At 27.4% G+C, this 20,559-nt stretch overlaps 1 protein-coding gene across 1 annotated transcript; it reads right to left on the minus strand.

Moving 5' to 3' along the window:
• Positions 1-342: 342 nt before the first annotated feature.
• Osi5 (Osiris 5) lies at positions 343-8,675 on the minus strand. Its single transcript, XM_085954921.1, has 3 exons — positions 8,151-8,675; positions 3,466-3,581; positions 343-890 (listed from the first exon to the last, which is right to left on the minus strand). The coding sequence occupies exons 1-3, from the start codon at positions 8,596-8,598 to the stop codon at positions 681-683; spliced, it is 774 nt and encodes a 257-aa protein (XP_085811047.1). The 5' UTR covers positions 8,599-8,675; the 3' UTR covers positions 343-680.
• Between the last annotated feature and the right edge of the window lie 11,884 nt (positions 8,676-20,559).

Consider the following 20,559-nt stretch of genomic DNA (forward strand, 5'->3'; position numbering starts at 1 on the left):
GACAGAGTGATATAAGAAAAATTGTTAATTAATCTATAATTAAGTAATATTTTTTAAACAACATCCAAATTGTTGTCAGTAGCTGTAGATATCTATTAGTAGTACCTACGTGATAGTTTATTACAAAAAATATATAAGTACTACATTTAAATCCTTTGTTATATTTTAAAACATTATTGTGTACTTTGTGTTGTCACAATCAATTTTTGTTTTCTTTTGTAAAAAACTGTAAAAATAATATAAAAATGAATATATTATTATCGAATAAAAATAATTAAAATAACTAGTTTTTTTATAATAAAGAAAATTAGCGTTTGAAATAATAAAAAGACATAGCTCTTTGAAACAACTTTATTTCGATCAGTATGTTATATGAATTTAACAAGGATAAATTATTAGTATAAACGGTACACAATTTTTTTCTTAACTCATAAAGCATTTTTATGCATTGTTTATTATTGAATAAATGCAAATAACAATAATTATTGCTGTGTATTAAAAAAACGTAAATGAAAAAATAAATAAAATACCTAATAATTTATTGGCGGGATGAATGACTGAAGCGTTAATGTTGACAGATGAATAAATAAGTAGGTAGAAAATTTAGCAAAGTAAAAAAACACAAAGAACTATATTTTAGAATAAATTACTAATCATAAAATTATTTATTTATGCACCTGTCAATTTGCTGCTAAATATGCCCAACCTCTGTAAGGTAATGGGATGTCGTCTTCATTGTCTGCCATTCGCTTTCTTCGGTGATGGTCTCCGCCGTGAGCTTGGACGTAGTGGACCTGGTGACCTCCATCGTGGTGTTCTCCTGATGATGCCAACTTTTTAACTCCGATAATGGCTGACAACATCAAAGCCAGAGCTGACACCATAAGAGCCTGAAAATACGGTGTTGTTAAAATAAGTAAAAAAAACTTTTGCAGAACATTTATATTTTACTATTTATCCATTATTGTTGAAGATATTTTTTTTAAATTCATTTATATAATATGATGCGCCTAGTTTCAAAAGTCCCTAAAACGATTTTTGAAAATTTTTGAGTTATATATGTTTTTAGATGGATATTTTTGTTATCTATATGATGGCCAAAGATTAAGCTTGAAAAAACGCCAAAAACCGTCAATACGTATGATCAAAAAAGGGGTACATTTCAAAACCCGCTAAAGTGGTTGGGTGTGCTTTTCAAATACCCCTAAAATGGAAAGCCAAAATACTCTTTAGAATGTTACGAATAACAAAATAAATACATACAGTTCACAAATTTAATAGAAATTATTTTTTCTCATTTTTCTCAAAACTACCTTAAACCGTTTTTATCATCTTTCTCAGAACTACCTTAAGTGATTTTAGGGGCTTTTGAAACTAGGCGCTTCATATGTGGTATCTATATTTTGTCAACATGGTTTTAATTTGTTGCAGTTTTCAATAAAAATATTAATCTAAAAATTATAAAATAATTTTTATCAGAAGCAATATTGAATAATTTATTATATTTATTTTTTTGTACATTAAAATAAATCGTAAATCAATTAATAATACGATCGAGAGAGGCTTGTAGTGCTCTCTTTTGATGATAAATCAACGTTCGCTTCGAAAACAAAACTATTACTTTTAATAAAACATTGTAGATGGTGATGTATTGAAGTATTTTTTATAATTTACATTGATTCATAATAAAATTATTGTATTTTAAATATAGTAATATAGTAATTTATATTTGTGTTATAATTTTGAATATAAGTTTGTGTTATTAATATGTATAATAATTAAGTATCTATTTTACAGCATTTAATTTTATAAAAAATTGCATTTGAATTACCATTATTTTTTTATAAAATATCAAGAATCTCTTAAAAAAAGATATTTTTTTAATAAATTGATGATATTGATATTAAAGTAATGTTTATTTAAATGAAAAGATTTTTTTATTTTTATACAACTAAAAAAACATTAAACCTATGTTATGATGGTCACAGTCTTTCAAGATATTAAATAAATCTTAAGAACATGTCTGCAAAAAGATATTATTTTTTTAATATGTTTATATCAAATTGTTTTATATACTGATGACAAAAATAATGTATTGAATAAAATTAAATAATTGTAATATAATATTATTTAAAAGCTCTACTAAGAAATCCAAAAACCTTTTTTGCATGTAAATTGAGAATAGTAGAACAAATTTAATATGTTGATATTATAATGTACCTATAATATAAGATTACGTTATTAAATTTGTTTAAATTTTAGTTTCACCGAACATTCAATTTGGAATTTACATTTCAAAAGGAAGATTTAATATAATGTTTTATTTAAATAATCCAGGACGTACATATAACTCATCTAAATATATCTTATCAACTTAAAAAATAATAATTGTTGAATATGTCAATAATAATTGAATTTTACAAAAAAATTGTCGCTGAAAATTTTAGGGAAAGAATCTATTTTTGAAGCATATTTTTGTTGTTGTGAAACTCATGCTTCTTTGAAGCATAATCAAGTGTAAGTCAATCAATTATTATACTTGGTTGGAAAAAAATCTTTAAAGTCAATTACCAACGCCTCTCACTACGATGTTTTCCCTAATGGATAGAAATGTCATATTTTATCTCATATTAAAGTCACCACCGTGAAATCTGGCGGTTCGTTTCATCGTTCATTTTTGTGCTGGTAGCATCAATATATTTTTTATCGGAATGAACATATAAAAAATCATAGACACAATTCTTGATAGCAGTTCTTTTACAATACAATATTAAGAAGGTTTAAAAGCAATAGTCACCTTCATTACGTATGTAAGTATTTTTTAATTTTCGAATATTTTAAACAAAGAGTGCAAAACTAATATTTTTCGTATAAAACGTTTAAACTATTACGACCATATAATCATTTTATTTAAAATTTCATCTTTCAATAGTATTTATAAAACCCCAAAAAATAGTTTTACATTCCACAATAATCTCGGTTATTACACCTGTCCTAGATAATAGAGAATTTTGTCACATTGTCACAACTGAAATATCTCTCGATTTATGTATTAAATACTTATAGGTAACTTTTTTATTATAAAAAAACTGATAAGTCGCACATATAGTCAAAATTTATAAAAAGTACGTAAATATGCAATTTTACAATATATTTAATGGTCTATAATTTCTCAAACACGCCAAAAAATATTTATGTCAACCGATTAACTATGTGTATATAGTGAGATAAATGAATGTATATATTATATTCAATTTTATTTTTCATATATTTATTTCAAAAGAGGATTTATCATATGGTAGAAATGAACATATTGTTCTATTTTAAAAATCAAATACTATAGAAAAAAACCAATGTTAAAACCACAGCATAGAAACATAATTTACCACCAATATTGATTTGTAAACTTATATCGGTTTTGTAATCATTATCACGTACTTTACCTAAAATTATTTAAATACTGACCTTCATGGTTAGAAGGCCTAAACCACCAAATCCAATTGCCGCCAACATCTTAGCCATCATCATCCCCATCAGCATTACAGCACCGCCTCCTTTTCCTCCCTTTTTTCTGCCAGTTTCTGAAATAAACAAAAAACAATTATGTATGATTGACGTGCGCTCCAAAAATCACAGTAAATTATTAGGATTGGAAGCTATATTAAGAATATAAGAACGAGTTGTATTATTACTTGTTATTAAAGATAACTTCATAACAACTCCACTGTGGTATCCCAAATATGTTTTGACATAACCCCATAGCGAATAAGATTCATTATATTATGTGAAAATAAATATTTTATGTGAAAAAAAACTCTCATGTTATTACTGAAGCACTATTTTTAATGATTTTATCATTACAAGAATAAAAAATAAATATTGTGTGAGTATTTATTTTGATATTATTATATTACTACAATTTATTACTCTGTATTGCCTGAAAAGATTTTGAGCTAACGATACATCTAAAAATGACACAATTTCTGATAAAAAGCGTTTTGATTAATTGTTGAAAACAATATTAACTTTAAAAATGAGCTTACGAATCTATTAAAAAAGATAAAAACATATCTGCCATTTTTTTCAAAATCAAAATAATATAAGAAGGCCGAATCTGAATAAAAAAAAAACCTTTAACAAATAATTATGGATTGCTTCAGCAGTCAGACATCAGTTTGTTACCTATTTGGGGAGTGATCACACTAGATATACACTAGGGTAGAATGTTGTCATATTCTTGTGGCAGTGTGGGCGACTCATTTAGGTATTGGTATCGTTACTTTTAAATGACAGCAACACCATTCCAAAGTGATTTCACTGCGGCCACATTGCCAGAAGAATCTGTCTGTACTTTACTCCCCACTGAATAAATGCATTGATAATATTTGAGACTTTCTTGTGAAATATTGAAATAACAACTTAGAAATCACCGTGGACATACTTTCTTCAGTAAGATAAGTAGATTCAGAATTCATTATCATATATCTCATAGTATTTTATATAGGATTTGAATTACCCAGAATTTTTCGGGGGTTATTTATGGTAGGTATTTAATATTTGACATGAACGTTCTTTTTTTAAATTCATTTTGTTTGTTTTGGGATATCAAGAGTTTGTTTATAGATCTCAGATAATGAGTTGTCTAAAGTCAATTATCTCAAAAAGAAAATCGACGATACTATTTTTTATCCATCTATCTAGAAACCGACCACAAGGAATATATCGATGAAGGTTTTGGTATGACAACGTCATTAACAAAATGCTATGGGGCATATGAAGAAACTATATGAAGATAGCACCAATAATATTCTCAATAAGTTGTGAAGATTTCAATATTATTGGTTTAGTTGTTTTTGAGATAATTAAATAAACGTTTCAATTTGATTAAGTGGGTATGTAATATAGCTTTATCCATTTGTTAGAGTATATAAAATATCAATTAAATATTATTATTATACCTATAACATTTTATTTAGTAAACAAAGTTTTTATGTATTACGAAAATAACTGTTTAAGGATTTAAAAATCGATAAATAGCAAGGTTAGATATTCATATTAAAGGCTTTAATCGTGTTGCTATTTTTTATTACTCTTTAGCGTTTATATCTTTTTTCCTATTGGGTAATATGAATCAAGTTCAAACCTTATGTTATTTTTTTAATTTCAACATCACAAATATTAAATATTATGATAAAGGTAAGGGTAATAATTTTAATAAACTATTTCTTTTCTTCAACGAATAAGACACAAGATTTATAAACGTAATATTCTAGGTATATATCAATAATAAATTTCTCAAATTATAATTTATGCAGAACTGAAAAGAACATTTCAACAAAATACTTTGTCAAAAATTTCTACCAATCAATTTTATTGTGATTTTATTTTTTTTATTCTGTAAAATTTTTGTTCACAAAAAGTACAATTAATTTAAAAAAAAAACTTTAAGCAAAGAAAAAATATTGTTCTTTAAAATATTGAAGTTCATGCTTTGAATATCTGATATATTGTATTTATTAAAACGTGTGAAAATGTACGTGAAAATTGTTCTTGAATTGAGAACTGTCATACTAAGTATTTACTGAACAGTAGCATAATTGCTTGTTAACAATTCAGAGTTCATAAGTTTTTGTCTCGAGCATCATTGAATATTGTCACAGCCAAGCTCTGACTTTTAATGAATTCACGGAATAATCATAAAGTTGAAACTCCCCAATTTAATAAAAAGAAAATATTTCTTTAATAATATTATTTTGAAATATTCTTACAATAATAATTGTCAATACATTTTACAATTAACTTCATTGTGTTTTTTTTAATATGAAGATGTTTTAGAAATGTCGTCAAAATGCAAACATAAAATCGTTTATGTAAGTTATGTATTCGTTATAATATCCATTGATATTATCAATGTATCCTTCAATAACAAATATTCATTCACTTTTGAAAACTTTGACTATCGAAATATTTGATACCTCTATTTAAGTTCTCAATATGAATTTTATAATTATATTCTTATATTTATTGTATTATATTTTACTATTTTGTAATGTTTTTATTTTCATATATCTATGTATGTCATTCACATTTGTATCTCAAACTATAAAACAATGTCATTTTATGGTGCATGCGCCGTATCTAAATAAATAAATAAATATTGTGGCAATCAGAATCACATTATAATCATATCATGTGCATTATGGGCTAGTATTTATATAGTAAACTACAATTTTCACTCTTATGACGTAGATAGAGTATATTGGTGACTACTGAGTGAATATGATATTAGCATGTGCGAATGGTCGTAAGTCATTTATATAGTTTATTTCAACTTTAGCGTAAAATATTTTTTATATTATTGTATTTTTCAGATTCATGATTTTGAATCTGCGCGTACGGAATCGGAGGCGGGTGGTTTAGCATCTGTTCAACTGTGGGGCTTAAACACAAATAATGCAAATTAATGTAGATACTTTTTTGTTCATAAATATATTAATGTTATGTATATTGTTGGGTTATTTTAATATACATAACTTATCATTGATAACGTTTAATTATTCTATCAAAGCATTCTTAAACTTTTTGTACCTACCTATTTATCCGATTTCAATATTAGAAAATTTATGCAAAGTATCAAAGAAAATCTGTGCTTATACGTTAATGAGATATTATTATTTATAAGATAAACGTATTTTTCGTAAATATGCATACTAATCAGAGCATAAAAATGTGAAAAAATAACCATCAATTAGTATAATAACATAATAATTCTGAACTCGTATGCCTCCAACTATCATTATGTCATTGACCATGACCAAGAAATAGTGATGATTTTTCGCTTAATTTATATTCGGATTTAAATCAATACAAAAAATTACAATAATAAAGTGATAACTATTAATCTTATAAAAAAAAACATACAGATACGATCAATATCAGTTATACTTAAAAATTTCCGAATAAACAATCGTCATCAAGAATAAATGATTAGTTTTTAAATATCAAAATATAATTGGTCAATATTATTAAGATTGTAATTTTATAATAGAGTATTATAATACTTATATCATAATTGAACATTTGAAAAACCTAGTAGGTATGTCCAATATAGAAAAATATATAATATCGCATTCAAATATATATTTTAAAAACATCGAATATATTACCTTGACTGTTACTTCGTCTTTATTATGTTTTATTATTAAGTTAGGTTCGTCATAATAATCAATAAGAAAGTCAAATAAAAAAATGTATCGGTATATGTAATAAATCTTCTCGATAAGAAAACTATTATTTACTCTTGATAATGTGTTTATGATAGTCCATTTGACTGTTAAAATGGATTTTTCTATTTTAATTTAGTTATATTGAAATGATCTCCTTGAATATTCAAAATAGTTTTTTGGTGTGAATTTATTTACCACCCATTAATACATAGTTACCCACGTAAGAAGCATTTTTTTCCGATCTAGTCCGATCTTAATAAGATCATATTATGGGCTTCCAGAGAGTGGATGTTTGTATTACCAGATGTTGTTTTTACGAAAAATTGATGTCAGCCACTTGCTCTACCTATTAGGTCCATACTCTGACTCATACACAAATTAAAAAAATAATATGTGTACTTGCCAGACCCAGGATTCGAACTTGGAACCCACGATGTCATAGACCAACGTTTAAGCTGAAGGTAAATCATACTATTATAATATTTATAATATTAATACTATCGACCGAAGGTTCTTGGTGGAATTTTAATTTTAATTCTAATAGATTTAAGTTTTGTGCTATACTATTTGAGTATTTCCTCAAAGCTAATCCTCGCTGAATAGTACAAAACTTGAATCCATTAAAATATAATATTTATGTTTTATTATGTTCCATAGATGCAACATATCATTATCTTTCTAAAACGTAATATCTGTAATAATAATATTTCCTTTACTAACATAAATATTATTATGAATATGTAAATAATAGTATTTTAAATCGAGTTCTTTTTTTAAATAAACTACATATTAATCATAAAATAATATTGTTTGAACAGTTAAACTTAATTAATGTAGGTATATTACATTTTACTAAAAATATTATAAATATATTTATTTACCTAATATAATTATAAATATATTTAAAAGTTTAAATTTACTAACCAACAAGATCTGACTGCTCATCGAAAGAGCGAAGAGTTTCAGATACAACTCCTTTCATCTCATCCCTTCCTAAGAGATCCGGAAGTTTAACGCGAAGCTCATGGCTCTGCAGAAAGCCTGCGACCTTTCCGGCAATAGTGCCATCGTTGAGACTCCTACCCCCTTCCGCCAAGTTCTGGGTGCTGACCAACTCAACGCCTTCGACAATCTTAAAGTCGCCGATCCCATTAGATTTTCTGGCCTTAATTAGTTGATGAAGAACGTTCCTGGCTATTCTAATACTCTGACAGGATATCGAAGTGTCCTTGTCATCACAGTGTCCAAATCCAAGATTATCACCAACTTCATTGTCAATTGAGTTTAAACTTCGTTCATCTTCGGCAAAAGAGCCGCACATTATATGAACAAAAACTGATAGGAAAATTAATAGTCCACTGTAGTTCACCATTTTTTATATATTTTTTTTGATGTTATTTTATCACTGTTGACGATCCGACGCACTTAGCTTCAAGTCACAAACTGTATAATGCTTTCTCACACCGTTCGGTTTATATAGCGAATAAAATAGATGGATTGCAAAAAAGCGACGAAAACTTCAAACAAAGTAAAGTAGGTGGAGTAACCATGGTCCATTAACTCTACGATGAAACTAAAAATGTTCTGATTTTTCCTATTTTTCTTTTTTCGTTGACTTTCAATCCTATCGCTAGTACCGGGTGTTTACAGCGAACCATATATTATTATATCGTTACCTCAATACTTTAACAAGTTAATTTAGATTTTGACATTGTGGCGAAATTATACTGTACAATAATTAAGAGAATTCACATAACCGCGTTAAATTATTTCTTCTATAGCAATATTTATTTATATTGTAAATGTAGAAAAGTAAGAAAAACCTGAATATAGCAAACTATTAGTGCATTTGTCAGTAGGTAACTATATTATACTATACCAATTAAACGCAGTGTAGTTTTTGGTAGTAGGTATGCTACAAGGATTATATTACCTACGTACAGTATTTAGATACTTGTCAGTCATATTATGCACTTATGAAGAAATCTGAACATATTACTTTTGATAATAGATACACAATAATGTCAACGTATAATAATATCACAGAATACGAAAATAGGTTGTATTATTTAGTTAAAATTTAATTAAAACCTGAACAAAAAACCATTAGAGATAAAATTTAGTTTTTTTTAAATTCTTAATTAAATATGATTTAATGGCGTAAAAGCATGATAATATGATCTAATTTTAAATTATTTACTTAAATGCTAATAATGAAAATCCATCAACTTTTAAGTACATTCTATCGATCTTTTATTTTTTAAAAAACCATGATAAATTTACGTACGGATTTTTACAGCCTTTTAATGCATATAAATAATGTATTGCTACATCTATTATATTATTCTTATGTATCGACACCTCTGTTAGTATGTTACTCATATAATGTGATATAAAATTTATTTTTTATTAGTAGGCAATGAATAATCGCCAAGTAAAGGACATTTGCCACCTATATGCAGTTGTAAAATTTAGGGTGCGAGGGTTATGAAGATATCCATTTTTTCAATGCCTTGCAATATATAAGGATTCTATATAGCGATAAATTGTGTGCTAATCGTGTCGTAATAAGTCATATATTACGTAATCTATTAAGGTGGCAATATTATATACTTATTTTTAATTGATCGGACCTTTTTTGTAATACTTCAGATGATTAAAATATCATACTTATGATGTTTGATAATATAATATTGTGTTACTTAAATATTAGTATATGCAAATCCTACGACTTCACCATACACCCTCTACATCCGCATTACCCTCGGAGCATAGGGAAAGTACAAGCTCATGCCATTTCCTTCAGTCAAGTGGCACGTTCCATACTTCTTACCATGTCAACTGTAGCGCATAAATCTCTCTCTCTCATACAACAATATAGCTGTAGGATGAAGGAGATTTATATTATCTAACTCAGAGCTCAAATTATAAATCTCTTTGAGCTTTCATCACGTTCCAAATGTTTTTGATCAAACATTTTTAAACCATTGATGAAATAGATAAAAAAGAATTATAATACAAATACAATATCGACGGGTCGAGAGTTCTCATCGCCTCCTTTGGTTGATATTCTTTTCCTTTTATGTTTTTTTTATCCAATGAGTTGGTATTTGCGCCTTATCTTCTTGGAATTAGACTAGGTCACTACAGGTAGGTAGGTTAAATGTTTGTTACAAATTGTATAGCAAATTTGTACATAATATAAAAATATATAAAATGGGAGTTAAAAATTAATATCAATTAATTGAAGCTCACGTCTAATAATAAGACTGCCAGAGGGCGATTCCACTATAATCTTTAAAGGTCACACAATTTAGTGGATGTCAACATAACTTTCAGAGGAATGGTCACGAGGCATTTGTGGATAAATTCCTATCGGGCATGGTGGGCTACATCCTTCCAGAGTCAATGAAAAGATAGAGAGCTAATACTGCAATGGGTGAACTGTGTCATAGTTGATTTTAATAAATTAAAAATGTTTTCAAGTTATACTAATTTTGTCAATTGATGTTTAAAATAAATGTAAAAAACATTTATACCATGACTTTCTTTAATTAAAATCTTTACAGTACATTGGAGAAAACTTAATAAAGTACATAGTTAAATATTTTATAAAAAAATCACATTTTTTTTAAATTGCAAGTTTATCTTTGACGTTAAATAAAATTTGATGTATCTAGATGCGTTTTTATAATTATGAGATTTTAAATTGTAAATGATTATCAAAAATGTCTCAAATTGCAAGATTCGTATTTTTCCACTGGGTGTCGCTGATATGTGGATTACGTCTTAAGAGGTTAAGAGAGAGAATAATGGGCTAATAGTAACGTGCTGAATCATCCAAAATGGAAAAAAATTTCAACCGAAAATTATGATTTTTATTAATCACTAAAAAATATATATAAATGAAAAAAACTATGTAAACACTGTATCGTTTTTAGTGTATGAAAAATATACGCAATTAATTGGTGAAGATCTAATTAATTTGGAATTATAATTCATATGTTATGTTGATTAAATTAAAAAATATTAAATTATAATTTTTGTAATCATTAAAAAATGCAAATGGTTCATCCGGTAGTTTGACAGTCATCTTCTGTGATTTGTATGGCCACTGTTATCTGATACAATTATTATTGTTGCTCTCCAGCCCGCAAGGTAAGGCAGGTGCATTTGTTTTGTTGTATTTTTTTGCATTTTTCCAAGTGAAAGCGATTAAAATTTTTCCGAAAAGTATACTTCACTTTCAAGTAATTACGATGTTGTAAAACTCTCGGGACAATTGGTAATTTTATGTCATTATACATTAAAAACATAACATTTTAAAGACTTACCCATAAATAAATACCAATAAAAAGGGTTTCTAGGACTAATTAAATTGAACGTTATTTTGTATTTCACATTGATATGTAGTAAGCATCATATTTTTATTTCTTACAACTGAAAGCATTAAGGGGGGACATGCTCGTCGAAGGTCAAAATTGAGTTTTTATTGTATTTTCAAACCATGATTCTGGACACTCCTTAAACGTTGTAGATAATCTATTTATATAATTTTGAAGCCTTATTATCCTTTATAGTTATTTTGAACATTTGATGACTGCATAAAGTATTTTTGTTACATAAAATAGTATTCTTTTAAACCTCTCGCTCTAATGTTTTAGAATATAGTCATATCTCGGTACATAACTGTGCAGCAGTGTTAAGATTTTTTACATTTATTAATTTTTGAATGCATTTATGAAACCATTAGTATAATTTATTACGAGATAATTTTTGTAAAATATTCACGATAAAAAATTATATTGATAATCTCTGTGATCCCAAATTTGACAAGAATTAGGCATTTTATTATTCAAAAAATCGGCAAGATTAACACATTTGAAGATGATTTTAAAGATATGTATTATAAGCTATGTCTTTGACCATTCAAGTGTGATAAACATCTTATGAATAATGATTGCTTTATAATAATTATTGACCTAAGAATAAGGTAGTGTTTTTTTGAAATACGCCATTTCTTTTGTCATTCCCCAGTGGTTAAGCTACAACATACGGCCGTAGCCATAAATTGACAAACTATAATTAAAGTAGGAAGTAAAATTATGTTAACGCGCGTGTTTGAACATGTACCTAACTGATTTTTTTTTTATTTTTTTTTAAACGGTACATGTTCAAACACGCGCGTCAATATCATTTTACTCCCTACTTTAATTATAGTTTGTCAATTTATGGCTACGGCCGTATGTTGTAGTTTAACCACTGGGGAATGACAAAAGAAATGGCGTATTTCAAAAAAACACTACCTTATTCTTAGGTCAATAATTATTATAAAGCAATCATTATTCATAAGATATTTATCACACTTGAATGTTCAAAGACATAGTTTATATTAAGTATCTTTAAAATTATCTTCAAATGTGTTAATCTTGCCGATTTTTTGAATAATAAAATGCCTAATTCTTGTCAAATTTGGGATCACAGAGATTATCAATATAATTTTTTATCGTGAATATTTTACAAAAATTATCTCGTAATAAATTATACTAATGGTTTTATAAATGCGTTTAAAAATTAATAAATGTAAAAAATCTTAACACCGCTGCACAGTTATGTACCGAAATATGACTATATTCTAAAACATTAGAGCGAGAGGTTTAAAAGAATACTATTTTATGTAACAAAAATACTTTATGCAGTCATCAAATGTTCAAAATAACTATAAAGGATAATAAGGCTTCAAAATTATATAAATAGATTATCTACAACGTTTAAGGAGTGTCCAGAATCATGGTTTGAAAATACAATAAAAACTCAACTTTGACCTTCGACGAGCATGTCCCCCCTTAAAGAGAATATTAGATTCAAGCAATCAGTTAATTTCTTAAAGTATTAAATATTCCAATGGTAATACATACATTGGAAGAATTAGTTAACGTATACACAATTTTAAATGCTATATATCCTCGATCTTAAATTTGTTTATATGGTTGGTATATTTTTTTAATTACACTGACCATTTCAAATACCCGACTTGTACCAGTATTAAGCCATTCATATTATAATATTACGTAATGTTGCTATTACTACCTGTAAAAAGCCAGACTGGGTACGTCAATTATTGTAAATATAGTCAGCCAAAAACACAGAACCATCATTATATTATTTAAATGAAAAATAGCAATAATTATATTTCTTTACTAAGGAATCGCCATTAACTATTGTAATGTACGTTGATAAAAATCTTTCTAGTTATAATCCACATGTTTGGTACTATATCTATAATATTATACTATGTATATATTAAATAATATTAAAGTAAAAAAGTATATTATCACCTTCGACGCTAATTAGATTATATAAGACTCCATAAAGTGAAGATTGTGTTAACAAATTTTGTATGAGCTGTTGGATATTCGCCCAAATCATCAAGTATACGTTGAAAAGCAAGGTGAATTCTTTAACGGATTCATGTTTATAAAAAGACGGTCACCTTACGCTATAAGATAACGTGGGTATTTAATAAATGAGACTAAAATACAATTACCTACCTACCGAAAATATATTTTTTCCAATAACTTGGTTTTCTTTTTATACTAACAATTTATTTTAATCATAATCCTCACTCCTCTACTTTCGTAAAATGTATAAAAATTAATGTAAAGTTAATACAAAATATGAATATTTAAAAGTCAAAAATAAATTCTCTTTGTTACGATTGTATCATTGGTTAGCCTTTAGAGTGGCTGTACAATCTATATTAAACATTGTTTTATTTTGATTTAAATATCTTTGCTCGCATTTTTCTAGCGTAAGCTGCTACAACTTGTACTTTTATTGCGTTTTTTAAACTCACAAGAAAATTTACAACAGGCGTCCGTACAGTGAGTGGTTGACTTTAAAAAATAAAAGTCAAATATTATTAATAACACATACAAACATTTTCAAAACTCGATAAGTTGAAATTTCAGTATTTCTGAAAAATTACAGTTTTTGACGATGGCAAAAGTCTCACAATACAACACCAATTTCAAATCGCAAGAAATTTATAGAAGAAAAAAACACAAACTTCCTTAATCTGTATTTAATATTTTTATTATTTTACTAATACTCATCTGATGAAGTGGAAACTCTTTTTTTTTGTAATATATAATAAACGTAAGACAGGAATCTCTTGGTGTCTGTCGTCAAGATGGCAAGTGACCTGATGCAATGACATTATTAATGGACGACGCACTCAAAACAGTAGCTAGCAAGTAAATTCGCGCATTCGCATGTATAGGTAGACGTCACGCAATTTCTATTATTCGATATCACGCATCGATAATTTATAGCAATATGACCTTTATTGTAATAGCGTTAGAGCAGTGTTTCTAATGTCAATGTTCATTTGAGCGAACCCGTTTGAACCGAACCATTCGGCAGACCCAACAAAAAGCATCAGGAATTTAGAGCAATATCACATTTATTGTAATGGCATTAGAACAGATTATACCATTCGGCAGACCCGACAATAAAGTGAGTGTCATTTTTTTTCCAGATGATTCGTCCATATTAATGTCATTGACCTGATGGCATCACGAGTACTCCATAAAGGAAAAAGAAAATGGTTTTGGAGGTTATTGTGATGGATACACTCGTGGCATCTCATCTGAATAAATAAGTTAGGTCGTCAGGTTCAGCAGCTTCTTTCGCTAATGTTTTAATAATGCTTTCTAATAATGCAAAAAGTACAACTCTCTGTCAATAAATTATAATATTGTCTGTTCTCTGGGTTTTAAAGAGAGTGGCTGAGATCGGTTGTCGCTTGGCTGATAAAATCAGTGAGTGCCGTTCAACTGAGTATATGAGACGGCGAATAAACATAGAAATCCAAAGAGCTAATGCAGTCGCTGTTGTAGGTAGTATTGAAGTATCCAAGGGACTGGATAAGGTATTTTATATTATTTGGGGAAACCTATAATATTTGAATATTAGTTTATTGATTTAAATATTATGTACTAATACTGTTAAATTTCACAAATTTTCTTATTTATTTAATTTAAATATTTTATTATGATTTACTATTTATAATTTTCTATGTAATTCTCAATGCGATATATTATACAACTGTATGTTTCCAATAAAGATTGAAATTAATTAAAAAAAATAAGCAAATAATACGTAATCATGATGTTATTTTTAATGAGATATGTAAATAAATAATATAATACATATTATATTAATAGTATTGAGCGTTATGCTCATGTTGTGCTCCGGAATTATATCGTTGCAGGATAAGTTAGTCAGTTAATTATTAATACATATTTCAATTTCACGTTTCCTCGAAATATTTCATATTTTTAAACCAAAATCATATTAAAAATTTATAGGTTCATATTATGACTTATTTAAACGACAAGCTGTCTTCTTTATATTTGAATTCATTGAGTTAAAATCGTTTTCCTTCTCCCTTTTTTGCCAGTGGAATAAGGGCTTGGCAAATTTCGAATGTCTAATGCTCGTAAAATACCGTGAAGATGCTTATCTTCAGAATAAGGGTACGGTCCATATTTACGACACATTATTAGATTAAGACGAGCTATACATATAGTCACGATACGTTTAAGGTATTATCTGTGAGATATATTCTCCATTTAAATGACTGTATGACGGTGGGAGTATCAAGAATATCGGAAAGCGGCATAATCATACCCTATACCCTCTGTGGGAAACATTATTATGGTGTATTTATTCATCCGGTTGAATTCTACAAATTATTATCGGGTTTTTTTCCGTGGCGTTTTCGACAAAACGTATGTTACGCTGTGGCAATAATTATTGACGGACAATAATATAATAAGTACTTATCTATCATTTTAGCACATATGTATTATGACAGTAGCTGATTTGAATATGTCTAATTATTGGAGGCCCATATTATGATCTTCTTAAGATTAAACATAGTAATGTAATGTAACATAATTTTAATTGCATTTTCTCAACTAATTCCAGGTATTTTTATATCTCTTCAACGGTGAACAAATCATTATGTTATTGGTGAGTATAAGTGAGGTTACTGGTTTCAAACTTGTAAATCTTCAATTTTTTTTAAATTTCAGTATCTCGCACTACCTTTTCACCACGTGTAAGTTGATTAGCTATTGTAATTGGTTGCAAATGTGGATATTCAATTTAACATTTATTTATATTACATATTCAATTATAAATTCAAACCATTCACATAATAACATAACAAATAAGATATTAATATAAAAATATAAAGTAATATGAGCCAAAAAAGAGTACATTAAAGCACATTAAGTGAAGTAGACCGTATCTTCAAAACATATAAAACAACGTCCACCTAAACTTGCTTTCGTGTAAGTAAAATATATCACTTCTCGAAGCGATTTGATTGAACATAGTTATTGCCTTCCTAATCGGCATTATTTATCACGTACATACAAGTACATACAAGTACATACATCAATATTGGTTTTCATTCACACCACGCATAATTCAGACAAAATATATAACTAAATATAATATGTATAACTCTTCTTAACTTTAAACTACTACAGTATTTAAACATGCCTAAAATAAAATCAGTCGGATAGAGCTATTGATAATATACAAACAGTTTCAAGTAAAGGACTTTCTATCATAAGGCAGTGCTTCAATACAGACAAATAACCTACTCGCAAGCCTACTTCTAAGTAAACTTTTAATACAGTAATTATCCATCACTATCATTAATGGAATCTTCATCAGATCTCATTTTTATATATTATATATCGACCAACTTTAAACCTGTCTTTTTTAATAATTTTAAAGTGTTCTTGGTCATTGCCATATAAACATTACTATTTATTAAATGTACAGTGTTTTTTCATTAAATGAGAAATGCATTATTATCTATAACAGTATTAGCACGTCACTGTAGAATTGCCCTCAGAGGTTTGTGACTCGCTGTTTTTCGTTTTTCCATGCAATAAAAATAAATGCGAAGACCAAGCGAATAAAGTGGAGCGCTCTTTCGCCGAATGAAAAATTACTATGCTCTTCTCACGCGACATTGCTGCGGTGGCACAAGTCGAATTTAGTTACATTAATAGTGTCAATTGATGTGAAAATAAGCCTAAATATTTAAATATTTTCCAACTACACTACGAGTTTACTGGAGTAGATGAAAAAGAACGATTTTGAGCAGACTTTTTGTTTTTCACAATTTTGTCATCGCAGATTTTTTGTCGCAAAATGTTATGTCAATAACATAGTTTCTACAAAAAATATTCTACAGCTTTTAATTTGAGAGAAATTATAAATTTTATAGATTGTTTTTTACTAATAAAATATTATTACTACAGGTTTTTAATAATATACTTATTACATATTATAATTGTAATTGAAGTCAACAGAAGTCTTATGTTTTCTTTCAATGATCGATACAATGATAAACCAATACGTAGAAGTCCGTAATTATCATTGAAGTAGTATAGTCATTATTGTTTTTTTCCCATAAATTATTACTTGATTAACAGACAATTGAGTAAAAAAGGTTTCTCTCCATCATTTATATATTAAGTAAAATAAGTAATGACAGTTTTAAGAGGTTTTTAGGTATATAATAAGTTATATTGTAGGCATTGTATTATTATATTAAATCATCACCCCAATACTACAATTATTAAATAACTTGATTTTCACTGTTTTCGAGATATCTATTGAATATAATAATTATACATTTCTTTCTCTACAAAATGATAAAACTAGGTAAGTCAAAAGTCAATGGGAACTGTATTAATTTTGTGTTTGAAAATATTAGATATCTTTAAAACCATAAATGCATTAAATAAATAAAATATTATCCATATTTTTTCATCAATTGAACATTATTTATTTTTTTCCAGTTAGACAAGCGCACTTTTCCATTTTTATTTTAAATAATAATTATAGCCTAAATTTATGTTAATCATGTAAAATTTTAATTTCATTTTCCCAACAATGTCTAAATCAGAGTTATCTAGTTAAAGTATTGAACATTTTGAACAACAACAATTTGAACATTTTAAGACTGACAGTTGTGCATTGCAAAAATTGAGAGCAGCCCATTTGCTTGCTACCTACTCAATTTATTGTTAATGGTAAATCATTGTAATTAATTGGTATAGTACTACTATGTTCGAGTGTTAATAATATACATATTTAAAAACAATCGTTTTTGACTGTATGGAAAGACATTAACAATAATCGGATGATAATATTTTTCTAAGTAATTGGAATTGATGCTAATTATTATTAAACAAACCGCTGAATGACTAAACAAATGACGAACTGAACCGCTGTTGCCAAACAGCTGAAATGGAGATGGGCGGAGCATATTGCTCGCCGAAAGAACGGCCGCTGGACAAATGCCGTCATCCAGTGGTACCCAAGGGATACGAAACGGCTACAGGGTTGCCTTAAAAGCCGCTGGATTGACGAACTGGTAAAGTTCGGCGGAAATACGTAGCAGCGAAAGACACAGGACCGAGAGAGTTGGAAGAAGCTTGGGGAGGCCTTCATCCAGCAGTGGATTGATCCCGGCTGATGATGATTATTAAACTATGTGGGAGTTTCTTTAATTAAATGTCCATTATTATTAATAATATAAAAAATGAGATTGTCGCTTTAAATATATTTATTTACTAAAACAAAAATACTACCCATCGTATAATACATCATCCGTAATTGGCTAACAACTAAATCATCTTGAAAATATTATCTCAGTATTAAAAATTGCAAAAATAATTTCAAAAAAATGGTTAGGTAGTGTATATATAGACATATCTTAAGTTGTACATTTGTATTTTACAGTAGGTAATTTCATAATCATAGATAGAATGATGTTATTAATAATAATATTTTTAAAAAGGAGAGCCGAAGACGAGATGACGAAGCATATTATAATAAAATACAATTTTCTAGTGTTTTACATTTTACAAGTTTTAAATTACATTAAAATACAGACATTGGCATAGGTCATAGACATTGAAACACATTGTTCGCTTCATATTCTGTCGCTAGATAACGCTTATAGAACTGCACTGCAATTCGCCTCACATCAAGGTGCAATATGTATTATATTTCTAAGTTGAATATAAAATTAATATTAACACTATTTACATATTTTTTTTTAAATATTTTTCAGATACCTATTTTCAAAAATAATACATTTGTTTTATCTAATTAGTTTATTCTTTAACTGTGTGTATCTATTTTTTTCGAAATAAAAACAGATTATGCTTGTAAAAAGTTAACTAACGAAATAAAAATAAGCCATTAGATTTTACAACAACCACAATAATATGGTATGATACAGACAATTTTATTATATGCACCATCTATTGACCAACGTTGAAAATAGTTTATTGGTGAAAAATAAATCATTGGTTTTTTGGTTCAATGTAGATTTTTTTTTCATTTTGAATAAAACATACCTAACTTTAATTTAAATATGTATTTCAAAAATCGAATATTGTTCATAAATTAAAGAAAATGAATAGTTTCTTTTCATAATAAAATAATGTGACTACATTAGGTACTTATTTGCGTATTTTAAATGTTTAAAAAGTATTTTAAACTTAAGATAAGTACCTCGGACAAACTTAGATTTTTGAACAACAGTTTAAAATCCAAATTTCTGACAATATAGTAATACCTATGCAATAACAGATTTCAATCATATTATCTTAAGAAAGAGTCAAGTATAAATACCAATCTAGTTAGGAATATGACCTTCATGATATAATATCAATAGTTCCATAATCGAGTTGTTTTTCAGGAAAACTTTTTCAGTAAAAATGTAATACGACGTAGGTATTGTTAGGTTATTATGAGTACCATCTTAACCTATATACTAATATTATGAAACTAATATATATTATATTTTAAAAGAATGAAAACTAATATTTTGGAGAACGATTTCGATATGAAGTAGTATTTCAATACTCCCGTGGTTTTAATAATAAAATAATAAAATAATAATCAGTTGCATGTTTATGGAGAAAAAATAAAAAAGACACTTTGCGTGAGTAGGTAATAATTAACGCATATTGAAAATTTATCAATAACTTTTCATATTGATTCATAGTTCATCCCATTATTCTTTCAAAAATCGTTGATATTTTGACGTTATACAAACTGTCATAGGTTTATAATATTGCCATAAGATATATTTCTAATAATCTAATGTTTTTTATATACTTATATACTTTTTGACACTACAACAGGCCATGATCTCTAATAGTAGTATTGTAGTAAAACAGTAGTATAGTAAGTAATAAAAGTGAAGCAATCACAAACACCCAGA

The sequence above is a fragment of the Rhyacophila brunnea genome, unplaced genomic scaffold (genome assembly GCF_057557595.1).
Source record: "Rhyacophila brunnea isolate RB1 unplaced genomic scaffold, BYU_Rbru_1.0 scaffold_4, whole genome shotgun sequence".
NCBI classification, from domain to species: Eukaryota; Metazoa; Arthropoda; class Insecta; order Trichoptera; family Rhyacophilidae; genus Rhyacophila; species Rhyacophila brunnea.

Excerpts from the sequence above, each read along its gene's own strand:
- Osi5 (XM_085954921.1), bottom strand. The coding sequence starts at position 8,598 with ATGGTGAACTACAGTGGACTATTAATTTTCCTATCAGTTTTTGTTCAT. Across the intron at positions 3,582-8,150 it reads TGAGCAGTCAGATCTTGTTG|AAACTGGCAGAAAAAAGGGA; the intron begins GTTAGTAAATTT and ends TGTTTATTTCAG. Across the intron at positions 891-3,465 it reads TAGGCCTTCTAACCATGAAG|GCTCTTATGGTGTCAGCTCT; the intron begins GTCAGTATTTAA and ends CCGTATTTTCAG.